This window comes from Natator depressus, chromosome 6 (assembly GCF_965152275.1).
Source record: "Natator depressus isolate rNatDep1 chromosome 6, rNatDep2.hap1, whole genome shotgun sequence".
NCBI classification, from domain to species: Eukaryota; Metazoa; Chordata; order Testudines; family Cheloniidae; genus Natator; species Natator depressus.
The window spans coordinates 67,360,265-67,387,688 of record NC_134239.1 but is presented as its reverse complement, the minus strand read 5'-3'; the positions used below and the strand labels follow the sequence as shown (position 1 = coordinate 67,387,688).

The 27,424-nt window shown below is 45.1% G+C and overlaps 2 protein-coding genes across 8 annotated transcripts in view; one reads left to right on the top strand and one right to left on the bottom strand.

The window, feature by feature from the left end:
* NUMB (NUMB endocytic adaptor protein) overlaps positions 1-9,807 on the top strand; it is a 162,210-nt gene extending 152,403 nt beyond the window's left edge. For 5 of the 7 annotated variants that reach the window (XM_074955603.1, XM_074955602.1, XM_074955606.1 and 2 more), the window contains 3 exons: positions 1,753-1,902; positions 2,857-3,000; positions 7,907-9,807. In XM_074955603.1, coding sequence (XP_074811704.1) covers positions 1,753-1,902; positions 2,857-3,000; positions 7,907-8,607 — 995 coding nt within the window. In that variant the 3' untranslated portion in view covers positions 8,608-9,807. The remainder of the gene's footprint in view (positions 1-1,752; positions 1,903-2,856; positions 3,001-7,906) is intronic. The other 2 variants (XM_074955608.1, XM_074955609.1) reach the window with 1 other exon arrangement.
* A 2,685-nt stretch (positions 9,808-12,492) lies between these two features.
* Positions 12,493-27,424, bottom strand: part of PAPLN (papilin, proteoglycan like sulfated glycoprotein) — a 66,782-nt gene continuing 51,850 nt past the window's right edge. Inside the window, exons 21-29 of the mRNA XM_074957046.1 lie at positions 26,103-26,817; positions 24,788-24,925; positions 23,768-23,892; positions 20,526-20,664; positions 18,848-18,985; positions 17,248-17,375; positions 16,606-16,714; positions 15,094-15,269; positions 12,493-13,678 (exon numbers count right to left, since the gene is read on the bottom strand). Coding sequence (XP_074813147.1) covers positions 13,518-13,678; positions 15,094-15,269; positions 16,606-16,714; positions 17,248-17,375; positions 18,848-18,985; positions 20,526-20,664; positions 23,768-23,892; positions 24,788-24,925; positions 26,103-26,817 — 1,829 coding nt within the window. The 3' untranslated portion in view covers positions 12,493-13,517. The remainder of the gene's footprint in view (positions 13,679-15,093; positions 15,270-16,605; positions 16,715-17,247; positions 17,376-18,847; positions 18,986-20,525; positions 20,665-23,767; positions 23,893-24,787; positions 24,926-26,102; positions 26,818-27,424) is intronic.

Genomic DNA, 27,424 nt, shown 5'->3' with positions numbered 1-27,424 from the left:
ATCCCAATACAAATGTAAGTAGTGACGATTATGCAATATAGTAATAAAATTATATACACACTCTAGAATCCCAGTAAGTAGGATATCCTGCTGCATGGCTTATATTCTGATAGCCCCATTTTAAAGATCTGTAACCTTAAAGTTTTAAAAAAAAAAAACTGAATAACAACCAAAATAGGCAGTATTTACGTGTCTTCATTTGTTAATCTTTTCATCTTTAAGCTCTGATGTTAAAGCAGAAGTTGCCAAATTTCACATCTGTTTAGCATCTGGTAATGAACAACTTAGTACTAGCTAAATACATTCATGTTAAGAATTTATTCTGTTACTGTCCCATTTTTGCAGTTGTCATTTCCTTTCAGTGTCGGGTTAAATGGGTTCTTTGGGAGGTGTCCCGATAAAGTACTGTCTTGATTAAGCATGTACCATTTAAGTGGCATACACTCCATTTGCTTTAGCCCAGTCTTCCTTTCAGAGTAGCAGCCGTGTTAGTCTGTATTCACAAAAAGAAAAGGAGTACTAGTGGCACCTTAGAGACTAACCAATTTATTTGAGCATAAGCTTTCGTGAGCTACAGCTCACTTCATCGGTGAAAGCTTATGCTCAAATAAATTGGTTAGTCTCTAAGGTGCCACTAGTACTCCTTTTCTTTTTCCCAGTCTTCCTGAATTTTTCAGGTCACTTGTAATCTCTGCAATCCTGTTTTGCTTCCATTGCTTAAATGTACTGCTGAATGGTGTAGGGCTGATATGCAGAGGCACTTTTGGAGAGCAATGCAAGTAGGAATATCTAGAAAATCTGACATTGCCGCACCATTTGCCAAAAATACCTCTCACTTTTTCCACACACATACGGACACTGGGAAATGTGGTCAAGTCTAGTTATGGAATAGACATATAAAAGCTTAACTGTCATAGTTTTATTAAAAAGAAATATACACAAATTTAAGCTGACGTAGTAGTAAGGATGTGGCACAATCAAGGTGAGTTCCCATTATACATCAAATGGGTCCTTAACAAATGATATTGAATTATACCACATGAGCTGTAATGCCTAGGCAGTGTCAACCTCACTTTGTATTTCCTGGCTTTTAACTGTCACAGCCGTAATACTGTACAAATAAGGAATTGTCAGTGGTGTTCCTTACAGCTTCACTTTCAGGAAAACCCATCCCACAATATACCTTTTAGAGGGCAAAGTATGTGATCATTTCCTGAATGGCAGCTACACCTACTGCTAATACATCTTCTTAGCCCCTGTGAGCTGCTGTCCTGCAGTTTGAAGCATATCATTTGAATAGTAACATCCATCTTACATCTTGAATCAGATGCCTTGTGAGCCATTGATACGTTGCATAAGACAATATAATGTACAACTGTCTTATGTCTGTAACAAAGCTGTGTTAGAACTTATTGTCTGAACTTCCTGGGAACAAAACCTGATACAATTACATGTTAAAAATGGATGGCCTGTCCTATCAACCAGGAGATAGACCATGAGAAACTCGCTTCAAAACTGGAAAACAAATACTCCACTTTCTCTCAAGGATAAAACTCCCCAGATATGCTGGATATGGCTTTGTATTTCTACTGCCAAGTCTTCACCATGGATTGAGAGGGTGGTAAACCCAATCTACGTATAAGGCTGTCCAAGTCAACGGAAGGAATATCTTGTGAGATAAGGACAATATTTACTTCATCTTGTCTGTATCCCTTAACTTTCCATGAGTAATGATCTGTGTTTAATTTTCAGTCCCTGAGATGGAAGGGGAAGTGGACAGCATTAGCTCCCTGTGCTCCCAGATTACTAATGCTTTCAGCACACCGTCAGAGGACCCCTTCTCCTCTGCTCCTATGACAAAACCAATCACCGTAGTTGCACCACAGTCTCCTGCCTTTCAAGGTTTGTAACTTTTAAGCTTGCATGGACATGCTGGATGATGCTTGTATTTATGTAATGTTGCTTTCCAGTAGCATGCCATCACCATAATGTCTCAGATTTCCTCTTGCACAACCATTATATCATCCGCAGTTTGAAGACACGTTCTGCTTTATTCATCTCATGTGCATATAACTGTTTGTTTCCTCTGTTTTGTTTATCTCCCAAAAAAGATTCATACACCATCCCCAAAATTGTATTATGTCCATGGGTTGGAGGGGGAGAGAGATAATGGCTACCTTACTATTCTGGCTACTGAATTGCAGTGCGGTCTTAAATGTGGTGCCAGTGTATGCAAATCCGATGCAGAGGGAGATCGAACTGGAGATCACAGATGAAGCATGTATATGACACCCAAATCATCAATTTGTTCTAAAATGTGGAGACATTTTAACATGAGGGGTGATGAGTGGGAGTTATATAATTGTGTTACTGGCCTCAGATTTTTTAGTATATATGAAATCATGTGAATGGAAGCGAGTATTATTATGGGAGAACTTCATTTTTTTAAGCACAGAGAAAACAATCAGTTGCATTTGAGTGTTCTGTTGTGACTTTCACTGCACTGTAATAATTTCCATTCTGATTCTCTCTGCATACCTGCTTTTATTTCAGCCAGTTTGAAACAGCTTTATTCATAAAACTAGCTTCTTATTTACTGATAGGATTTTAGAAAATCCACAGTCCAACTGTGTAGCTAACAGTTGATTTGGTAGAATTAAAATAACTGGCTTTATAAAGTTTGAATGGGCTGTAAATTAGTCACTATTTCAAACTGAGCTAATTTACACAAGCTTTTGTCGTGTGTTTGTACAAGTGGCGTATGTTGGCAGGAATGACAAGGCCCTTTCCTCCAGCCAGCTGCATGCCTTGCCTTGCATGAATTAATTGCAATGATGTTGTCTGCTCCCATTTTAGTTAATGGCACTGCCTCTGCCTTCTGTGTGCTTGCTGTTAAACCATCCCAAGCTGCTGTAGCACCCACAGCTATGCCAGTTCGTGAAACCAATCCTTGGGCTCATGCTCCTGCTGCTAATACTGGAGCTGCAGCCACATTCTCTGGTAAGATTGGGTATAGGTCCTCTGAGTTGTTTTGAGAACTTAGGGTCAAAAGTATGATTGAGCCCCTGGGACAGCTACAAATGTGTCTCATTTAAGGAGTGGAAGGGACAGTGACAAAAGCTGGAAGTAGAAGGTTTTTACCCAAGTGGTAGAGGGAAGCCATGAACTGGGTAGTTATGGGATTATAGGCTGTACTGGGAGTTTTGTTTTAGCACCTGTTGATTTTCTTAAGCTGCAAAAAGGCAAGTCATGGAAATTTAGAGCAAACAAAATTTGGTGTTTCTATACCTAAAATACCTTTTTATTGGTGCTAATAAGGGGAGTTTAATCTGGTGCTATACTGTCTTTAGTGGTCATTATTTGACCCTTTTGGAAACTAAAGCTGCCCCTGAGCAGTTGATCTGGTCCTCGAGGAAGCCATGGCCTTGTATACATGGGAAAGGTTTTTTGGTATAAGCTATGGTGTGAATTTAAACCAATATAGTTATACCAGTATAACTACCCACACATAGGCACTCTTGTTCCAGTCACTTTTTGATATAGCTTATGTTGCTTGGGAATAGATTTAAGCTAAATGAAAAAGCCATCTTTATATCAGAGTAAATGTCTACATGGGATTGGAGGGTTGTTTTACCTGCAGAACTTTCCTAATAGACAGGCCTTGAACTCCTGCTCTGATAGCTTCCCAGGCAGCCAAGGGTTTAATTTTGCCACTCAAATGTTTTCAGCTGTTTAGCATCACATCCAGGGATGGATTATCCACAGATCCTTGAATCCAGGCCCTACACACCAAGGGAGCTCATGTGTAATGACAGCAGTAGACTCTTGATCTGTGGATACAGTGTCTCCACTTATTTCTGCCAAAGTCAGAGAGCTCTCTCTGCCTGATTTTAGGTATTAGACAGTTAATAACTCACTGTTCACAGAGATTCTCTTCTATTTCAGCAAAACACTAGGCAGCATTTGCACTATAGTACTGCCTCCTTGCCTTCCTGGTTCCCCTTTCCTTTATGGTTGGAAAGTTGGCATGGGGAGAGGAAGAAGGGAACCAGGGGAACTTGAGAAGGGAAGAAAGGAAGAACATGAGAGGAGGGAGAAATGATATGGAATCTAAACTGTGTTGAGAAATGAGTTAAAAGTTGAACTGCTAGGGAAAATATACTGAAATCTTGAGAATTGAACATTGCAGAAAAATTAGACAGAGGTTAACAGACTGAATTATATAGGAAAAGAGTAAGGAAAGAGTGGAGATGAAGGAAGAACAAAACGAAGGTGTCATAGTAAGTACAGTTTAACTATTTTATTGAATGTTGCAAGTTGTTAAATACACATCCCAAAGGTTTGAGTGTATATATGCAATACAAAGAGTGTCTATCTTGTCTACTATTTTAAAAATACATTTGCAATCCCACATTTAGGTCATGGAAAATGAGTACCTTAGGAGGAGCCCTAAAGTGTTCATGAATTCCTAGTCCCATGAGATCCAACCTCCTGTAAAAATCCTAAAATCCATCAGGGCAAGGATATTCAAACAACCCCTCCCCTGAGATCCCTCCACTAAATAATGGAATTTGTAACAAGTTCAGTCTTAATCACTAGGGGATAGAGCATTTTGTCGCTAGGTCACAGATTCCAGTCTGGCCTCAGTTATAATGCTAAAGTTTTATTGCCATCTAAAAGCCTTGGCCTGTGTACAATTGGTGGTTGGTCTGAGTGGCCAGGATTTCTAATAGGCAGGTTATCAGCACTCTTGTGGGCTGTAAGTAGAAAGACCAAAGCTTAAATTGGCTATACGACAGAACTACCATCCTTACCCAACTGGGATGGTTCCTCTCAGCTCAGGGCTAATAGGCAGTGGAGAGAACTCATATAGTTGCCTGTCATCTACATGTTCTGTTGATGAATAAGACTTTAGTCTCCAGGGCTTCCAATCAAGCACTAGTCAGTCGCTTAAATAGTTTTGGAAAATGAGGGACAAGAAAGAAGACAAGATAAAGAATAGGAAGTAGAGGAGAGAGATTTTGTGATCCTGCTAATTAAGTAAAAAAAAACCAAAGATACTGTTGTTACCACCATAGCTTGCTACAGCTTGAATTCAAAGGCCTTGTCTACACTACAAAGTTTTATCAGTAAAAGCTGCCTTTTGCTGACAAAACAGGGTAGGTGTACGCACTACAGAGCTACTTTTGGCAGCAAAACGAAACCACGTTGACAGAGGCATAGGGCTTTCTGTGGCAAAGTTAAAGTGACAAAGCCTCAGTGTAGACACTGCTGTTTGTTTTGTTGACATAACTGGCTTCCACCAGAATCCTACAATGCTTGCCAGGACTGCTCTGCTCACTGTTATGAACTCTGCTGCCCTGCAGGCATGCCCCTCTCCTCCCTTTCCCCCCTCCCCCCCCCCATTTCAAAGCTCTGGGAAGTATCTGACAGCTGAGCATGCTGCTCTGTTTGGGGAACAAAGAGCAAATCATTGGAATGCTCCTGTTCTGTCCTGCACTAGGAACACGGGCATGCAGACTGCTGCTGCTGGGGGTGGGGAGGGAGGGACTGTTGTGCTGCTTTGACATTCCTCAGCACAGAGAGCTCATGGAGCTGGTTGCTGCTCCTGGCAGCTGAGGCGGCTGTGGGAGAACTCGGCGGGAATCCTAGAACTGCAGGCAGAGTGGGCTGCTTCAGGAGAGACTGCTGTGCTGAGCAGAGCTGGGGCCTGATGCTGATGTGTGTGTGGGGGGGGTCCCCCTCTGCCTGCCTCAGGATAGGTCTGTCAGCCTGCTGTCTCCCCTGCCCCAGACACACCATTCTCCTCTCCTTCCCCCGCCCCTTCAGTTGAAAAGTGGCTGGCAATCTAGAAGGATGCCCCTGGAATGATGGGATTGAGAAACCTGCATCATGTGACGTGGTACCTGCCCCATGAGGCATTGCAAACCCTTCTCAATGCATCCTGCAGCCAGTTGCACAGTGGGATACCTACCCCAGTGCACTGCTCTGTGTCAACACGAGAGCTGCTAGTGTGAACGCACTTGGCCAACACAAGGAGCTAGTGTGGACGTGCAACAGCGCTTTTAATTAAAGCGGCATAACTTTTGCTGACAAAACTTTGTAGTGTAGACAAGGCCTAAGAGTCACCAGGCCTGACTGGCATGTTCAAAAGCTATTTTGCTCTGAACAGGGAAGTCTTAAATTGCCCTTTCCTATGCCAACGTTGGAGCAAGTAGTAAGGGAAGGTAGTGCTACATTTTCCTGCTTGCCTCTCACCTTCCTTCTCCCTTTCCTTCCCCCCCTCCCCTGTTGGAAAACCAACCTTAGATCTCTGCTGTAAAAGGATGATTCAGTGCTGCCAGTGTCCCCTCCTGAATGGAGGTGATGGGAGTGCTAGTGGCAAATTTGTTAGATAAAATCTCTTCTGGAACAAGGGAATTCTTCTCTCTCCCCTTCCTCCTCCTGCTGCAGAGATTGCAGCATCCTCGCAAGCTGTGGGGGTTGAGAGCCTGGGGCTGCATTTGAGTACACATCTTTGGAACCCTTTGACTAGCTTTGATAAGGCCCACCTTGATTATCATACACATTGTAAGGAGAGTGGTCACTTTAGATAAGCTATTACCAGCAGGAGAGTGGGTTTGTGTGTGGGGGGGGGGGGGTGAGAAAACCTGGATTTGTGCTGGAAATGGCCCACCTTGATTATCATACACATTGTAAGGAGAGGTTTCAGAGTAATAGCCGTGTTAGTCTGTATTCGCAAAAAGAAAAGGAGTACTTGTGGCACCTTAGAGACTAACCAATTTATTTGAGCATAAGCTTTCGTGAGCTACAGCTCACTTCATCGGATGCATACTGTGGAAAGTGTAGAAGATCTTATTATATACACACAAAGCATGAAAAAATACCTCCTCCCACCCCACTCTCCTGCTGGTAATAGCTTATCTAAAGTGACCACTCTCCTTACATTGTGTATGATAATCAAGGTGGGCCATTTCCAACACAAATCCAGGTTTTCTCACCACCACCCCCCACACACACACACACAAACTCACTCTCCTGCTGGTAATAGCTTATCCAAAGTGACCACTCTCCTTACATTGTGTATGATAATCAAGGTGGGCCATTTCCAACACAAATCCAGGTTTTCTCACCACCACCCCCCACACACACACACACAAACTCACTCTCCTGCTGGTAATAGCTTATCCAAAGTGACCACTCTCCTTACATTGTATGATAATCAAGGTGGGCCATTTCCAGCACAAATCCAGGGTTTAACAAGAACGTCTGGGGGGGGGGGGTAGGAAAAAACAAGGGGAAATAGGCTACCTTGCATAATGACTAAGCTACTCCCAGTCTCTATTCAAGCCTAAGTTAATTGTATCCAATTTGCAAATGATACTGGGAGTGGCTTAGTCATTATGCAAGGTAGCCTATTTCCCCTTGTTTTTTCCTACCCCCCCCCCCCCAGACATTCTTGTTAAACCCTGGATTTGTGCTGGAAATGGCCCACCTTGATTATCATACAATGTAAGGAGAGTGGTCACTTTGGATAAGCTATTACCAGCAGGAGAGTGAGTTTGTGTGTGGGGGGGGGGGGGGTGAGAAAACCTGGATTTGTGTTGGAAATGGCCCACCTTGATTATCATACACAATGTAAGGAGAGTGGTCACTTTAGATAAGCTATTACCAGCAGGAGAGTGGGGTGGGAGGAGGTATTTTTTCATGCTTTGTGTGTATATAATATCTTCTACACTTTCCACAGTATGCATCCGATGAAGTGAGCTGTAGCTCACGAAAGCTTATGCTCAAATAAATTGGTTAGTCTCTAAGGTGCCACAAGTACTCCTTTTCTTTTTGATAAGGAGGTGAACATAGCTGGCAAACTGATGTTTTACTGACTTCACCATGTTTTTCTTTCCAGGTACTGAATGGAGCACCTCCTCCAGTGCAGCTTCACCAAGTCTCTTCCAGATGACTCACAGACGCACTCCCTCAGAGGCAGACCGCTGGTTGGAAGAAGTATCCAAGACGGTCAGAGCCCAGCAGCCACCACCAGCGGCCCCACAGCCATTAGTACAGCCTCCCCTTGCAGCTTCCAAGCCAGCACCACCTTTTCCAGTGAACACCTTTGTTGCTCCTCAGCCAGTGCCAGTTGGTGTGGTACCGCCAATGCAGCCAGCATTTATCCCTGCTCAGCCGTATGCTGTAGCAAATGGAATGACCTTTTCCGCTCCCAGTGTGCCTGTGGTTGGAATCACTCCTTCTCAGATGGTAGCCAATGTTTTTGGAACTGCAAGTCACATTCCAGCATCCCATCCCCATCAGTCACCTAGTCTTGTCAAACAGCAGACATTCCCCCAGTCTGAAACCAACAGTGCTACTACCAGTCCATTCTTCAAATCTTCTGCTCAGCACAATGGCTCCGCAGCTTTCAATGGCGTTGACAGTAGCAAATGGGCCACTGAGGACAAGCAGTTACAGCCTCCTGCATCTGGCCACCAGGTAGATCCATTTGAAGCACAGTGGGCAGCACTAGAAAGCAAGGCAAAGCAGCGCACTAATCCATCTCCAACTAACCCCTTCTCAAGTGATTTACAGAAGACGTTTGAGATTGAGCTTTAAACATGTATTGTGTGCTAGGATGGAGGGAGCAGAGGACTATTTCTAATTTGAACATTTTGATAAACTAAAAAGGTCCCTACAAATGAAGAGGGAGCAGTCATGGGAAGGAGAAACCTACGATGGACCTGTTATGCAGTTATTAGACAGGAATAATGGAAACACCCCTTTCTGCCCTCCCTCCCTCCCCACTTGGAAAGCTAAATGGTAGAGGAAACCTAAGAGATCTGAGGTGGGGGTTGAGCCCTGAAGCCCATTTGCTGGAATATCAAGAGATCTCACAGGATGAAAATCAAATGATCTACCTTTGTCTTTAGGTTCTTTCTACTTTTCTGTGAATTGTGAACATTCCCCTGGAGGAAAGAGGAAGCAAAGTTTTCTAAGGTGGGGAAAGGAGTTGTTGGATGTATTAGGAGAGGGGGGAGTTGTCAACTGCCCAGCAAAAGCTGTTTGTGGAAAAAGTTGAGCTTCCATTTTGAGTAACAGAGCGAATATTATATATATAAAGAATAAAATAAAGCCAAAATCTTTATTTTTATGCATTTAGAATATTTTAAATAGTTCTGGCTATTAAAAGCTGTCTGAGTTGTAAGTAATCTTGCCAAAGGTAAAAAGGGGTGGGATGTAAGAAATTGTACATAAGATTGATTTATCACTGATTCTTATTGTAAGTAATATAGGGGAGGGAGGAGATGGGTCCCTAGCTTGTTCTTGTATCAGTTCATTTGTAAGTGGCATATTGCAACAACAATCATGAGTCATGACCAATAAAGTCACTATAGAGTAGTTTTAAATAAAAAAAAAATTAAAGAACAGTATTGCCATGGTTTGAAAACCATGGTGAAATTCTATTGTCTTTTTTTAATGGAATCAAACTAAATATTATATTGTATGTATTTTTTCTTGTATTGCTGCAGTTTCCTTGTCTTAATTTTAACATTACTGTGATTTACTGTAACCATATCTACAATCTGGGGCTACCCAGGAACCCATTTTGTGTTTGCTCCATAGATTCGTTTTTTAACTTTGTGAAACTCTGTGATTAGGGCTGCAGCTGTTCCAAGTTCTGCCTCTGGTGACTTGTGAAATCCATCTCATTTTAACTTTACTTTTAAACTTTGGCCTTACAAGCAAAAGTAAGTTATATATTTGTACTGATGATGATGATGATTTATAATCTGCTTTAACAGAAATAAATGTTGGTGGTAGAAACTTGCATTTTGCAAAGTTTTCCTTTCTCCCTCTGCATGCCTTCTTTGTATCCTATGCACTCAGTTCATATCCTTACTTGCCTGATAAGCTGAGAAGTCACTTCAGTGTCTGTGTTAAACAAAATATTGATTCTTTCAACAGCTAAATTCCTTTTCTCATATTTTCTACATACTATTAAAACTGGTTACCTAGAGCTCTTGGACCTGATTTTTAAATGTGCTGGGCACCCAAGGTTCTCATTGACTTCATTTGAATGTTTTGAGTATTTTGAAAATCAGACTCATAGCATTTTTCACTGCCTAGTGAGATCCTTGATTTGCATCACTGATTCACATATCAGAGTGAATGTCTCAGGCTCTTATTTGCTTCCAGGGGGTGGATACCCTTCTGTTCCATGGCAGTTATGCCCAAAGCTATCAGTCTTGCTGTGTCATGTAACAGAATGGGAAAGAGTAGAGAAGGTGTTTTTCTCTTACCCAGCATAAAGGCATGAAGATCCTGGCAGCCCCTGGAGAAGGCAATCAATCTCTGTTCTCCATTTTTTCTGAGGTTCTTTGTATTCCACAAATGTAAGCTGCTGCCTATGCTATTAAGGTAAGTGGTGATGCAATAAGAGCGTTGGTGAATGTGCTTAGATTTCCTGTGCAGAGAGGCTAAGTATAAAACACAAGCCACTACGTGGCTCATATTTCCCTTTTTAAGAAGTTCATCATTCTGCTGAATCCAGTAATTTGTATCTTGAATGATAAGAGAAGTTTAGTCTCAAACACTAAACCCAGGTAAAGGGAACTTGTGCTTTTATTTTTCCATTGAAATAAATTGGTACTTTCTGTGACTGCTAGAACCTGATGTGTGTCCATGGGGTAAGACACACCTAGGCCATGTTCCTCAAGACTTAGCAAGTGCTACCTTTTTTAAAAAAAAAAAAAAAGTCCGTTTATTGTGTTACTTTAAAGTTGCATGGCTAAGCACTCAACTCAGGCAATGCTGAGTTTAAGATTGGCTGTGCAACATTAACTCTGCCCCTTGTGTTGTCTAATACCATGAATATACCATTTCTCAAATACAGCGTGACCACTTTTTCTGCAACATCAAATACAAATGCTACCATAAATGTCACTTTTCATTCCTCTTGTAGATAGCCAGTCAAGGGGAATACAACATTCAGATTTATCTGATACAGCTACACCTACCATTTGATGTCAGTCCAAGCAGAATATGATCTTCCTGCAGTCCACTAACATTCTTCCCTGAACAGTGAACATATTTTACTTCATGATATTTAGAGACAGTCCAAAAAAGTAAACAACCTGCTAGTTTGGTTACTATACAATTAAAGCTTCAGCAAAATCTCAGAGAATTAAATGGGTAGGGGAAAGGACATCTTCATTCAGTTTGTAAGACAGTTGTATGTCTTTTTAAAACAGTGTGAAGTAACAGGTCTATTTAGGAATCCATTTGAAAAATCAAATACCTGGACAGCTGCTTCAAAATATCTATACTGAAACTGGCCATCATCCATCTTTCTACAGTGAAGAGAGTATGAGCAACTTAATGTAACTAACTCCACTTCATCAAAACTAGATGGTGACATCAGCTGCTTTAACCAAAAAAAGGCCTTTACTTCACGTGGAACTTATTACCAGTCCTGTGCTGCAGGAGCTGACCATTTACATGAGTGCTACATAATTGTATAACTTAACCAAAGGTTGACTCTTGCTAACATGTTTTAAACACTAGTAAATCGTCTTCAGCTCAGCCTGGGGAAAGTGTGGTGACCACTCAGTTTTAGATAAAGTTCTAACTGTGTTTCGTTCACTTTTCTCTATATGCTTGCTTCAGGGCATTGCAATGGTAAATCAGAAGGGGGCAGAGCTAGCCTCTAGTGGTGGTCTCCTGCTGCTGGTGCTCTGTAGAGAACATGCACAGCCCCATGAGAGGAATCTTAATATTGAGAGATTTAGGAATTGAATTTCACTAATTTATATTTCTCCACATGGTGACTGCCAACCAGAAAAGTGCTTAACACTCCTGTGTGGCAGGTGGTGTCCCTATTTCACTAATGGAGAAACTGAGGCAGAGAATGGTTGGGATTTGCTTAATGTCACAGCAAGGCTAGGAAGAGAATGCAGACTTCAATGCTGCCTTATACAGGAGCAAAGAAAGTCTGTTACAGGAAAGGATGGCTAATTTTGCTTAGTACCCTGCATGGGAGGAGAAAAGGTGATGGGATACGCTACAGTAAAATTTTGCTCAACCTTGTTAGAGTAGAAAATAGACACTTTCCTAGCAGATTATTAGGTTTGTTGACTAGTTTAGACCTCAGCATGTACCCAGCACACATTCACTACAACCCACATGAACTGACCAAAATCCAGTTTTATGCTAGTAAAATGGACTTGGCAACACTGTGTGGGGACAGCTGGCTGGGAGGGAAAAGCAGTGCTTCAGGACCCAGCATAGAATCAAAGAGGGAAATACCAAAGGTTGAATAACACTGAGTAGGTTAGGCCTCTACACATGCTGAAATGTAGCATAGGGGTGTAGCTGACCAACTCACTCAAGCTACAGCAGGCATGTTGGAACAAGGAGATGGTGCTCCATATGCCAGTAATTCTCTCTAGAGGAAGCTTTATACATAATACACTAGTGTAGGAGGCAATAATTGTTTGGGGATGTTACTGTGTCTTGGCTTGAGCAAGGCACTGCAGTTTTCTTTCACAGTCCTGTGTATACATTTGATGGTGCCACCCTTTGTTGGTCACAGAATGATTGATGAATGCTTCTGTTCTATTTACACTGCATGTGGAATTCCTTACCTGTAGTACCACCCTGCTGGAATGACTTCCTCCACTGCTCCAAGAGGGTGGGGTCCTAAAGGACATGTAGTCTTGTGGCAGTTAAGCGAGGACAGAGCTCTAAAACACTGGGGAGTCAGTTGGCAGAAAGCAGTCTTTGCGCTAAGCCCCAGCATGGTGCTGGATGAATTAAAAAAGCAGGAATGGTTAAAGCACAGGGACTTGGCCCACCTGAAATGCCCCTGTTGCTGTGATCAGTTAAGCAATATCTGTTTCTTCCCAAAACTCGCCATATTTCAGTGGACGCTGAAATGACCTGTGTCTGGAATTATGTTTGTGAAGTGTGTTAGGATGAAAGAAATAGCCTTCGAGAAACACTGAGGCTGTCATGGGATTACAACACCATGTTTACATGCAATAGGTTCTGTTGGCCTTCGGTGCCCACAGGCTTTTAGATGGGAACATTCTGCCTCACTGTTCAGGGTATTAGTGGATGGTGGTTGTCTTTCTCCAAGTGGCTCACAGATTTTGTTTTTAGGAAAGCTTTCTCTTGCTTGCATGAAGTGTGTGTCTCCCTCTCTTTCACACTGCCTGTTAAGCTTCTCTAAAGTAACAGGATTCTTTGGTTCTTAGCATTTCTTCTATGAATGAAGGCAGGTGTTTGTTGTAGCAAAGTGTGTGTGAAAACAAGGAGCTGTGATGTGTTTAGGACAGTGGAGCTTCTATGACCTCTGAACAATGGCACTGAGTAGCATTCGTATATTGGCAAAACAGCCCACCTGAGTGACGAGCAGAGCAAGGCTCCTAGAATGTGTTTTTTGGAGTAAAAAGGACAAAGTCCCTGTTCCTGTCCAGTAATCTTCCTAGGCCGCCATCTCTTGGGAGCTGGGCTAGAGCTGATTCTCATCCCTGTTGGTGAGAAGGATTGTCCTGGGGTTGGTACTGAGAACAGCTGGCACAGCAGAAGCTGGAGTAATACTCATTAGTGCAGAGCTGGGCCTGTATGATCAGATCACAGTTGGCAAGGTGTGGCTGGTCAACACACTGGGTGGTCAGGTCCACAGCTGCAGCAAAACAAATGGCAGGAGGAGAATGACAAGTTAAATGGGGGAGGGAGAGGGCATCAGTGCTGCACAGCAGTAGCATAATTTCTGACAAACACATTTATATTTCTAAATAAATAATTAGTCAAAATTCAGTTGATCTGCCAGGTCCTAGAGTCAGGATTTTCTTTGTCTTTAAACACCATAAGCACCTAGGAGAGAGCATGTTCCTGCCTTCCCCATGCTGACTGTGTAAACAAGTCTTTGCTACCTTCTAAAACTGTTCAGTTGGGCTCTAGAAATCCAAAGTTAGATACCAAAGTAGGTGGCCTGGTTTGCTGAGCACCAGATGCACAGGGAGTTGTGGGTGCTCAGCACCTCCTGAAAATCAGGCATGTCATTTATAGGTGCCTGAACATGGATTTAGGAGCCAACTTCTGGTTGCCCAAGTTGAACATTTTGGCATTAATGATTTCAGCCTCCCAGCTCCCTCCTGAAGTTAATCATCTTTGTTTCACAGCTGGGGGAAACCGATGCTCAGGTCTGATGTGAGTTCAGTGTTACATAACAAACTGATGGCAGAGTTTGGAACAGAACCCACAGTCCTGCTGCGCCCCCCCCCTTGTGAGGGCAGTAGGGGAGGGAGAGGTGGGTGATGGACAGACACAGAACCCTGATTGGAGGGTGTCAGGGAGTCCAGGGCCTGCACCCCTCTTCCTGGGATTCACTGTGACTCTCAGCCAGCCAGTAAAATGGAAGGTTTATTGGACAATAGGAACACAGTCTAAAACAGAGCTTGTGGGTACAACCAGGACCCCTCAGTCAAGTCCTTCTGGGGGAGCAGGGAGCTTAGACCCCAGCCCTGGGGTTCCCTGCATTCCAGCACTAAACTGAAACCAGCGCCCCCCCCCCCCCCCCCAGCAGGCTCTCTCCTGCAGCCTTTGTCCACATTCCCAAGCAGGTTTCAGAGTAACAGCTGTGTTAGTGTGTATTCACAAAAAGAAAAGGAGTACTTGTGGCACCTTAGAGACTAACCAATTTATCTGAGCATAAGCTTTCATGAGCTACAGCTCACTTCATCGGCGAAAGCTTATGCTCAAATAAATTGGTTAGTCTCTAAGGTGCCACAAGTACTCCTTTTCTTATTCCCAGGCAGGTGTTACCTCCCCCTCCCGGCTCAGGTTACAGGCTCTCAGGTATCCCATCCCCAGTAAAACTCCCCTGCCACATTCCCAGGTCAACACTCCCCCCTCCCTGCTGTGTCACAGAGGGCTGCAAAGGCAAGTAAACAAATAGCTTTTTCTAGTGTACCCAAACTGTTCTAATCAGTCTCTTTCAAAGTAAATGTAAAACAGGCCTAGAAGTGGAACAATAATGTAGTAATGAATCCAGGTGATGTTTGGGGGGAGAAGAGGGGAAGAACTGGTCTTGCTCACCTTCAGGTCTGCTCTTAATCACTTTCACCTTGGTGCTGGCACTGACAGAGTTGCTGCCCCTGTAGGCATTGCATGTGTAAGATCCCTCATCACCAGCCTGAACATTGTTTATAATCAGGCTTCCATCTTGTGACAGGTGGATGTGGTGACCATCCGCTCGCATTGGAACTCCATTCCTGTAGTGGAAAGCCCATTCTGCCAGTTACTATGATAAGAGTTTGAGGGCCTAAGCTTCCTTTGGCATTTGAACTGACTAATTTTTCAGGTGAATGACAGAATCCCTGTCATTTCTTCTTTTGAAAGGCAAAGATAAGTAAATCAAGGTAAACACTTCTGCCATGCCAGGGGCCCTATAATTACAGGTGTATTTAAAGCCTGAATCCACCAAAGTGGGGAAGAGACAGCAGCATGCTCTGTAAAACCACGGCTTCTCTCCAGTATCAAAGGGCACTGAGTGGTTGGCTAGCAGTGATCAGCTGTGCTACCTGCTGCTTGCTATCTCATACTCCTCCAGGCCCCTTCTGACCATGAGACCCAGGCATGTGGCCAGTAAAGGGGGTGGAAGAATGGGGGATTGGCCCCTTTTTCTGCCTCCTTCAAGAAGATCCGAAAGACTGCTTGTGTGTTTGTTTTTTAACAGTAGAAAGTCAGATATTGGCTAATCTGTTTCTCTTGGAATATGCTATACAGGACTGGAGAATAATAGAGTTATGAACTCAGTTACAAAGGAAATGAAACCTGTTCACTGAAAAAGGTGAGTTTTATTCAGACTTTAACACTTTGTTTCTTGTTTTGTAAATTCAAATACCTAACGCTCATGGAAGAAAATCTTTGTTATAGATTCAACAGCCCTGCCCCTTCAATTAAGGACCAAGACCATTCCCAAGCCACTTCTCTGGTCCTCCACCAGAACAATGATACTGTTTTTTAAGCAGAAAAAATACACAAAAATTTATTTTATTAAATACACCTTGTAAAGTAGCCCAAAAAAAGGGGGGGGGGGGAAATGTTTTTCCCATTGTAATTGATCTTTAATTCTTCCCTGTCCATAACGGGGATGGGCACGAATGGCTCCTTCCAGTGGAGCTAGGAGAATTCCCTGCCATTAAAGTGTTAAAGGGTCTGACAAAAAGCTCTCTCAATTCTTCAGCCTCTACTTTTTGCTGAGGTAAATGTCACTATTATGCATCATAGCATCTTCCAGTCTAGCCAGGACCTGAACTTCTCTGCAAGGGGTTCTTAGCTCTAGAATCTGCTTTCTTCCATGGCTCACCAGAGCCCGGATGTGTTGCAGGATGTACCTGTCCTGCCCTGCTTTTGCAGGGGAAGAGTAGGATTAATCGGGGGGGGGGGGAGGGGTTGAGATATTGCAGGAGGCTCAGAGCCTGGTTGGCTGCCTTGTGTTAATATTTCATGCAGGTTCTGCAGCATGCCTAGAGTGGGGGATAAATGACACCATTCAGAGAGGAAAGAGGGACAGGAAATGCTGTTACCAAGGGTTGTACTGCTCACCTTGACCATCTGACGTTCACATTGTTGCCTGTCACCATGCACTGGAGCTGGGCATTCTCTCCCTCCGACACAGTGAGGCTTGGCAGCAGGCCCATGATCCTCAGCTCTCCTGGGCAGAGGGGAGATCATCAATAGCAGGAAGACCCTTCTATCCTGTCACTGATGGTAGGGACCAGTCCTTCATAAGAAAAGTCTTTCCACTGTGGCTCTAAATGCCCAACCAACACTTGGGTAGGCTCCTGAGCCCTCAGCCAGCTTTGCTCTCCCAGCTGGGCACTAGCATGTGGGACAGGGGTAAAGAAGAGGTATCCCCTTGATTTCTCTTCCCCACCCCTGCTGAAATCTTGTCCACACTAACATCCTTTCAATGAACCATTATGGTACAGCTGTCAACCTACAGTCAGCAGCATAATTACACGCTGTAGCTATTCTAGTCACATATGGACTTTACAGCCATTGGGGAAGCAGTAAATATAACTACCCCTTTCTCCTAGCCTAGTCCTGAATGTGACCTGACTGTAACACAAGGTGGGGTTTATAGAGGCCAAATCCATGAATTCAGCTGGGGCACTCTACACTCTTTCCCACTCCCTTCTTTTAATAATCTAAAAATACAGTGGGGCCTTTTCCTCCTCTTGTTACCTAGAGTCCGAAGTTGGATCTGCCGTTGATCCTGGTCATGGCCGTTCGAAGCGATGCAGGTGAAGAAGCCAGCATCTTCAGAGCCAACACGACTGATCACCAGGGCACCATCTGACTGCTGCCTGTGCCTGGGGACAACAGCCACAAATTCCCCTGAGTGTCGGGAGAGGGAGTGTGCAGTCATGGTGTTAGGAGCAGCGCTGCACGTGAGGTCTTAAGCAATGTTTCTACTAACACCCTCTGGGCAAACATTCAGCAGCAACACAGATTTAAGTGGGCTACGACACCCCTTAAGCAATAAGGGGAACTGTGCCACCACATCCCTCAGCCACTCCACAAAAATAGATCCTAGTGCTGTGATTTTCAGAGAACGCTCAGAACCATCCTCTAGGGGTAAGCTATTACAAGGTGACCCCAGTAACTCTTGCAGTTCCCCTTAAATGTTCTTATACCTTGTACCTACCAGGTGAATTTATCCCCTTTCTCTGTGATTTTTTTTTTTAAACTAATTTGGTTTATCGAATGACATGTGGCAATCTTGCATATGAACAAATTTCAGCCTCTGGCTCGCTGGTGAATTATTCACCACACCTGTTCACTTGTGTCAAGGTTCCTCCCCCACTCTGAACTCTAGGGTACAGATGTGGGGACCTGCATGAAAACCTCCTAAGCTTACTTTCACCAGCTTAGGTTAAAACTTCCCCAAGGTACAAATTAATTTTATCCTTTGTCCCTGGATCTCCACTGCTGCCACCACCAAACTCTAACTGGGTTTACTGGGAAACGTAGTTTGGACACGTCTTTCCCCCCAAAATCCTCCCAACCCTTGCACCCCACTTCCTGGGGAAGGTTTGGTAAAAATCCTCACTTATTTGCATAGGTGACCACAGACCCAAGCCCTTGGATCTGAGAACAATGAAAAAGCATTGTTTTCTTACAAGAAGACTTAATAGAAGTAAAGAAATCACCTCTGTAAAATCAGGATGGTAGATACCTTACAGGGTAATTAGATTCAAAACATAGAGAATCCCTCTATTCCTGTCTGTGTGTCTTTTTTGTAACTTAAGGTTTTGCCTAGTCATTCTATTCAGCACAGTTCTTTTCTCAGCCATTTAAAGAAATCATAATCTAACACATACCTAGCTAGATTACTTACTAAAGTTCTAAGACTCCATTCCTGGTCTATCCCCGGCAAAGACAGCATACAGACAGACACAGACCCTTTGTTTCTCTCCCTCCTCCCAGCTTTTGAAAGTATCTTGTCTCCTCATTGGTCATTTTGTTCAGGTGCCAGCGAGGTTACCTTTAGCTTCTTAACCCTTTACACGTGAGAGGATTTTTCCTCTGGCCAGGAGGGATTTTAAAGGGGTTTACCCTTTCCTTTATATTTATGACAACTTGAAAATGATGTTCACAGCTTAAACTGTGGGCCACGCCACCTAAAATCACATGGTATTGTTTCTATTCCCTGATGGCATGGAATAATCGTTATAAACCAGTGCAAGGCCTGCCTCCATCATCAGGGCCTTGATTCTCTCAGGTAGAGAATGCATTATGCACCAGGAGCCCCAGTGTTGTCATCACAGCCACATGAACTCACCTGGAAGAGGAGACAGGCTGCCCGTCCTTCTGCCACTCGATGGTTAAAGCAGGTGAGGCTTCTACTCTGCAGGGCAGTCTGACTTGCTCCCCAATGTTGGCATCCACCACCGAAGGCTCATTCTTATCCATTATTAATCTGCAATACAGACCCCCACAAGCACAGAGATACAGCAACGTCCTAGTTCAGCATTTGCAAATCAACCCAGCTTTGTTGTATTACTGCTTGCTTTGTCCCCCTGGGGAGGGAATGAGGACCTGTGCATTCCCCTCAGAATCTTGATGCTCCAACCCTCTCTCCCTCTGGAAAAAATAGCCTCAGTTTAACCAGGAGCCAGCTGAGTGTGACTTGCTGAAATGCATTGTCTCCACATTAAAGCTTTGGAGATTGCAGACCTACATACACATCCTCCTAAGCATTCCTTTGGCTGTTGGCCTAGAAATGTCAGGAGGTCACTTTGAGTGATGTTAGGCACTGCTGATCAGGGAACCAAACGAGCTTCACCTGTAAGTGCCTGTCCGTCACACACAACTGAATACATTCATAGGTTTAAAGGCAGGCAGGAATAATTATTACACTGATCACCCTCTACATAGCACCAGCCATAGAACCTCATCCCCCAGGGAATGTCTGCATCAAGCCCTACCCTGCTGTACTGTCTGGTGTCCTGTGACAGTACCTAGGGTGACCAGAGGGCAAGTGTGAAAAATTGGGATGGGGGTGGGGGGTAATAGGTGCCTACATAAGAAAAAGCCCCCAAAATTGGGACATCTGGTCACCCTACCAGTAACATATTTGCCTCTTCAGTCTGCATAAAGATCAGGTGATGCAGCCAAACATCCTTTCAGATGGGACTAAATCAGCCCTGTTTTATCCTTTGGGATGGACAAACTAGGCTAGAGTAAAGGGAAAACACCAACTCCCATCCTTTACTCAAAATTAAAACCAAATCCTTCTTGAGCTTCAGAAAAAGTTTAACACCTTCACCTTCTGCCTCCTGCTTGCAGCCAGAGTTGGGCTGAGGGTTTTGGAAGCCCTCAGTGACTGGGGGTTTGGATCTGCAAACTTGAAAGTAGGGAAGGCTCCGGTCCTGGTCCCATTTTATCTGAGCCACCAAAATTGTGTGGTTAAGGTGAATAAAAAGTTTTCCCCCTTCTCTATTTACAGCAGGACCCAGAAGTATCCAAGTACCATGTAAGCAGCCGTTCTTGCCTAACGCCCAGCCCAGCCATTGGGAACTAGGCAGGACTAAAAGGCTCACAAGACTCTAGACGAGTGGGGCTGTGTTGGAGCTATGGTGCTGGGCTTTTTTTATTCAATGGGTCTGGTTTGTGGTTGTTTAAAATAGTCCTGGTGTGTTTTCTTTCCTTATGGCAATGAATTCAGTTGCTAGCCAGTGCAGCCCTAGTGTTCTTCCGTCATTTAAACCCTTCTCCACTGCCAGGCACCAGGTACTGCTCAGCCAGGAGCCTGGTTGTTATGAATGGAACTCTGTGAAGTAAAGACAGTTTGTCGCTCTCATCGTAGTATGGCTGGGACCTTTGCTAAACTCCACTTCCACCCATCCACCACCTCCCATCGCCCCCCAAAGCAAGAGGCACCTCTCACCCTGATCTTCCCCACATGGGTACCAGGTGGGTGTCACTTGGGCATGCCAGATGACAGTTGCTGGCCTTACCTGTACATGAGTGGCTGGTGTACAGAGGAACCAGATGACTGTACAGTATTAACTCCTCTGGTGAGATCTCTGTGTTGGTGATTCAGACCATGGAGGAGCCGACCTCTAATACCCTCTCTCAGAGGAGATCCACGGTCCTCTATTCAAAATAAAATGCTGTATGTGAATAATACGATCCATCCCCCATGACCTCTTGTGCAGAGGTGGTGTGAACTTGGGAGAGTTAAAGCAGCTGCTGAACTGGAGCCAAGACCCTGCAGCATCTGTTCTCTGATTGAGTGCTATAAGCCTGCGATTCCTATTAATGGGAGCTACAGCCATGCAGGCAGTGGATATTAGACTCCTTCCTTGCCTGCAGCAGTATCCCTTAGGTAAGGAAGTTTTTGCCATTACCACAAAAGAATGGCAGAGAGAAGCCGATGTTTCCCATCCCCCTGCAGAGGCATGAGGGCACGCTCTGGAGAGGTGAGGGGAGGCTGCTTAGCCTTCTTTTATTAAGAATAGTCATTTTTTTATAATGCACTTTTTAAAAAAAGCATAGTAAATAGTTCACTCTCCGGCAGGCCCATTCTGGGCAAAACTCCAGCATCTCCCACAGGCACCAAGAATCAAAGTGGAGTTGTCTGTCCCAGCAGAGCATACAACATGATATGGTGTAGGACAAGCAGCCATGGCAGTGATTTCAGATCAAGGCCTGCAGGATTCCCCTTCTTTAGAGCCCTCTCTGCACCCAGTAAAGTGTTAGAGGAGAGAAGATGGCAGTCCAGGATGAAAATATATTGAGGCAGCTTGTCCTGCTGGAGCTGTGACTGGCATTTGGCAAGTCACCGCTCCAGTTATGATTGGCACTGCAGCATTTCTCACTGCTGGCATCAGGGCTAACCCTCGGCAGTCACTGCGCTGAGGAAACGTATTGCTGGGATTATGGCTAGCACTCAGCAGGCTGTGGCCACTGCCATGGAAGAAGGTAGCAAGACACTGCAGTGGAGAAAAAAACCTGTTACCTACCTGTAACTGTTGTTCTTATAGAGGTGTTATAGCCATGTATTCTAATTAGGTGTGCACACACCCAGTGTGCTGGAGCCAGATAATTTTGCCTAGTAGTCCTTCTCATGGGGGGCACACACCTTGCAGCCATACTCCCTCCCCTGGCCATATAAGGGCAGCACTGTGCCAACCCCCTCTGTTCTTTTGCACCAAACATCAGAAGTACAGACTCCGATGCAGAGGGAACAAAGGGTGGGGCATACAATACATGTCTGCATCACACCTCCAAGAACAACAGTTACAGGTAGGTAACCAGTTTGCTTCTTCTTGGAGCAGATGCAGCTGTGCAATCTATTCAGGTGAGTTGCAAGCAGTACTCGTAGAAGGTGGGCTCGGAGTCTGTTTACACAAGGACTGCAAAATTGCTTTCCCAATGTTTGCATCTGATCTGGGCACAGCAGTAATGCCAAAGCGGTTTGTAAAAGTATGTACAGAAGATCAAGTGGCAGCCCTGCCCAATCTTGGAATGGCACTTAGGAATGCTGTGGAAGGCGCCTGGGCTCTCATGGAATGAGCTTGCACCCTTTGAGGTGGTGTAGCTTGGGCTCTTTCGCATGCTGTCATGATACAGGGAATTATACACCTCAAGACTGTTTGTGAAGAGACCACTTGACCCTTCATGTGGTCTGCATGTGACACAAACAAATGAGATGAGGAGCAGAAAGCTTTGGTCCTATCCAGATAAAAAGCTAAACATCGCCTGGCACCCAGTGTGTGAAGATGTTGTTCCTCTGGGGTGGAACGTGGCTAGGGATGAACACTGGTAAGTATATAGCTTGTTTCAAATGAAACTGGGAAACCACTTTGTGGCTGCAAGGTTACTCTTCATGGCAAGAGCACCTAAAGTCCCAAAGCATGTAAAGTAGCTGAGGAGCCTTAAAAGAGTGCAGGGTTTTGTCATTTTTTTCTGAAAACAAAACCTGTCCACCACATGGTAATTCCTCAACCATCTGCTGCACATCAGGCTCAATGACTAAATTCTGCAGCCATGAGGCCCTCGTAGTCACAGCTGATGCCATAATTCTGGCCATGGCATCTACCACGTCCAGAGCTGACTGCAATGAGGTCTTGGCCACTATACGGCATTCCACAATGAGTACCATAAACTCTTCCCTAGAGGGTTCTGGCAACTTGTCCTTGAACATAGACATGGCCATCCAATTGACAAAATCATATTTAGAGAGCAACGCCTGCTAGTTCACGATGCGCATTTGCAGGGAAGAGGGGAGATAAATCTTCCTTCCTCCTATTAGTCCATCCTCTTGGACTCTTTGTCCTTAGAGGTAGACTTATACCTCCCCTACCATGCCCTGTCATTTGCTTCAGTTACCACCAGAGAGTTAGGAATCAGGTGGGAGTGGAAACCCTCAGAATCCTGCATGGGAATGAAGTCCTGCTTCTCCAGATGCTTCACTGTGGGAGGCAACAGAGTGTCTTTGCAGGCTTCAGAAGAGCCCCATTTATTGGGATGCTTACTCTCCCTGGATCTGATGACTGGAGAATATCCAGCAGCTTATACCGTATTCTCCTGCAGGAATTCTGCCTGGATACCTAGGGTAGTGGCCACACGCCTCAGGAAGTCCTGATCTGCTTTAAAATCATCTGTAAAATGGCCCTCCCACATGATGGACAATGCTTGAACCCTGGTGAGGGCAGCCAACTACTCCAATTATTATTACACTAACACTAAACTTGAGTTACTACTACATACAAGAAAAAGTCTCTCAGACCGAGACCAAGAGCGCGCGGTGAAAAACACCACATAAGAACAGCCATACTGGGTCAGACCAATGGCCCATCTAACCCAGTATCCTGCCTTCCGACAGTGGCCAGGTGCTTCAGAGGGAATGAACGGACCAGGCAATTATCAAGTGATGATGGAGCTCCAATTTTAGCCACGGGTCATGAGAAGAAACTGAGGGGGCTGGGGTGGTGCTGCCCTTATATGGCCAGAGGCGGGGCTAGGACAGCAGGGCGCGAGTGCAGTTCCTGTGAGTATTGCTAGGCAAAGTTCTCCAATGCCAGTGCACTGGGCATGCACATACCTCCGCAGAATACACAGCTGCGTCTACTCAAAGAAGTTCCATTACAAGTTGCCTCTGCAGCTGACTTTAATTGTTCCTGTTACCAATGACTCTTAAACAGGGACAGAGAAGAATTAATGTTCTGGTTTTAAATGGAAGATAATGAGTCACCTTTGATCCTTAGCTGAATCTGTCGGCTCTCCATCTTCCCATTTGAAGTTATGCATGTGTACATCCCAGCATCCTCAGCCCTGACACGGCTGATCACCAAAGAACTGTCAGACTGGTAGGCATGCCTACAGATGGAACACATGCCGTTATGTATGAGAACCTGGCTGTGGGTGCTGATTGTCCAAAGCCACATTCTGATGGGCCAATTGGGCCTGCTTATGTCACAGCTGCAATGACCTCTCTGTGGTGAATGGCTGGGTCCTCAACACTGGAATACAAAACTCCCCAGGTTATTGAATGGGTGAGAGGAGGGGAAACAGCTGTCAAAAGAGGAAACTGAGATGGGGAAACAAAGGGGGGGGAGGAGACACTGTGACCGTTTTAAATTGTCCCCTCCCCTGAAGTCCCGAGCTGCTCTTTCAGCCATAGTGTGTGGCCCTCCAGTGTAAAACAAGACTGGGAACTGTTCAATATTCCCACCTTAGTTTTTACAATAGAAAGTGACTGCTGGGCAACACACTGCCACAAGAGAGCTCCTAGAAAACCCTGTAAAGCTGAGATTTAAGAAGGGTTTCTCTCAAAGGTTAAATTTTAAATGGGATGAGCCGCAATCAGATAGCATTAAGGCTCCCCAAGATATATATGGTTGGCTATTAATGCACTTCCTGGGCAACTCTACCATCTTCCGACAACACTGAAAAGGACTTCACACTCAAAACTCACTTGTGTAACCACTTGTGAATTGGGTGTTGTTGCTGAAAGTTGGTGAAGTGATAATCCATAAGTGTTCAGCTGCAGCACATTGAACAATTAACAGCCTATTTGTTATTGCTATGCCTAGGCCTTTCTGGTATCACTTAGTAGCAGGGTTCAGTTAGGAGGGGATTTTCCAGTTTACCAAGTTATTTTCTTTGTATTTTGTTTTTTGAGAATGTCCTAGAAAAAAGATTCTGCAAACTAATGGGGGAGGGGTGGGATGGTGATGTTGGAACAGGAATTGCAACATGGGACCAGATTTACCTGTCAGATGATAGTGGCTTCCCATCTTTCTGCCACTCAATTCTGGGGAAGGGAGAAGAACCTGCCTTGCAGAGAAGATGAATGGTCTGTCCCAAGGCTGCCTCCACGACAGAGGACTCGGCTCCTTCCAGGATGACTCTGACAGAGATAGAGATGATTTCACTCCCTGTGTCCATCTCTTGCTCCCCCACCCTGTCTTTGTTTTCTCTAAGGATATATCTACACTGAAGCTGGAGGAATAATCTCCAGCTTCAGTAGATATACCCATGTTAGTTCTGATTGCGCGTGAGTGCTAAACAGAGAAGTGTAGCAACAGTGGCAGGAGGGACTCGCTGCCCATGTATGATCCTGTCTGAAATCATAGGTACCTACTTGGGCAGCTATGCCCGCTCACTGATGTGGCTACTCTTCTATTTTTAGCACACTGGCTCAACCAAAGCTAGTGCAGGTATGTCTACCCAAGTTGGAAATCACGCCTCTAGCTCCAGTGTAGACATACCTGTAAGATAGGCCGTAAGGACAGGATGGGAGCTACACAATAGTGATCTAAGTAACCCAGAGGTCAGTTATATATAGCTCTATTAGAGACTAGAGGCTTGAGAGCCTGCGCTCGGCAATCCAGGGCTAGACCTCTCCTGTTGCGGAGAAGACCAATCTTGACAAGCTGAAATGCTGTGGACAGCCAATCGATGAGGTAGAGGCAGAGACCATTAAAACCCTAGTCTGGGAGAACAAAACCAAATCTGAATCCAGGTCCCCGAAGACACCAAGCTAGTGTTTTCTCTAGACTTACAATTGAACCAAATTCTCAAATCCAAATGCCTTGGATTTGTGGGGCATTCATCAGCTGGATCTGGATCCACCTCCAGTATTAACCCCACTGCTGTTCCCCTACCATGCCAAAATAAAGTCTTGAAATCACACACAGGGCCAAATTTAACCCTGGTGTAAGTAAGCACAACTCCTGTTGATTTAAATGGGAGCCAGAGCTGGCCAACAAGGATCCCTGTAAAGTGCCGACTAGATATAAAGGATAGAGATTAAGGGCCAAATCCTGCATTCCTTACACACCCAATACTTCCACTCAAGTCAATGGCTGTATGAGATGTGCAGGAGTGGGCCCCAGAAGAGGTAAAGTGGGTACTAGACATCCCCATTGCATGGACAGCTGGCTTTCCACAGGGACACTACTGTAAGTAATCTGTAGTGGGAGATTTCAGGAGAGTGAGTTATTTGTGGATTGGAAAACATTTCCCCCTGTAGAAGATGGCACTTGGTGCTTTGGTATCACAGCGAGGTAGTATAAAAGCATCACCTGTACAAGCTTCGCTGCAAGGTGGAACCCGGCAAGGTTCGATGCCCAAGTCCATCCACCCCCGGAGTGTCTGCTCCAGAGGAACTCCGCCACTGCTCATGTTCATGCTGCACCACCTGCCCATTGACAGTTAGCTGCCTCTCCGAGTGCCCAGACACCATTGTTTCTCCCCTCCCATGCAGCTGGCTTGATTGGTCTGTCCTCCTTTCCCCAGGAGCTGAAGAGTGACGAGAGCCCCAGCGCTGGCTAACCAAAGTGCCATTCCTCTGTGAAGACTCTGGCAGTATATCCACATTCATGGTCCTGCTCCAGCCATTCTCCCTGTGGTGCAGCCCTGTGCCCTGCCATGCTGTATGGCTATCAGGCCCAGGTTGGACAACATGGAAGGACCCTCGTGTTCCTCCTCCTTGGCTATGACTCTCAGTCCCTCTTGCAGATGGCTGCGGCTGTCCTTGGGCTTCTCCCTCTCGTGTGTGGGAGCCAGAGTGGATGTGCGAAGTCCCCCTGTGGTGCTGGTGCCCCACACTGCTTGTTCCAATGGAGCCTTGGCAGGCCCTCATGCACTCCTCCTCTGAGGCAAAGTTGTTTGTGTTGCCATGGCAACCACCATACCAGAACCGGTTGCACTTGCCGACAGCAGTTACAAAGTACCAGCGAGTGGTCCAGTCTGTGCAGGGGCCCTGGGCACTGGGCAGCAGACACTTGACAGGATAAGCTACCAACAAACGGCAGAAAAGAAAAAGATCTGATTGTGAGGGTTGACTCCTGGAGTCCCCTTTTTACTGAGCACATAGCCCCGATAGCTTTATCACCATGCTACCCAAGGCTGCTGTCCGTGGAAGGAGAATGATCTCATGAGTAGCACACCCAGCTAGGAGATTGGGGTTCTGTTCCTAACTCTGTCCTTGACTCCCGGGGTAACCTTGAGCAAGACACTCTCACCTCTCTGTGTCTCAGTTCCTTATGTGTAAAATGGAGATACCACCACTTACCTCCCAGGGGCTGCTGGTGTTCATTTAGGTTTTATAGCCCAGCACAGTGTTACACTATTGTGAGTTATTCTTGAGCTCTGGGGTTCCTGCTTTAGGACTGGAGAGGGAGGGTGTCATTCCAAGGTCATCCACCCGAAGCTTGGAACCAGAACTGGTCACAAAACCTAGGGTAACACAAGGTGCTCTGGCCCCCACATGCTAGGACAAAGGAGTAAATGTAATTCCGTGGCCCTATGAACCTTGGGCTTTCTGCTGGCTCACAGGCACTGGTCTGACTCCCTAGAGCTAGGATGCATCAGAGAAGCAGCTTCAGATGCTATGGCCCAGATT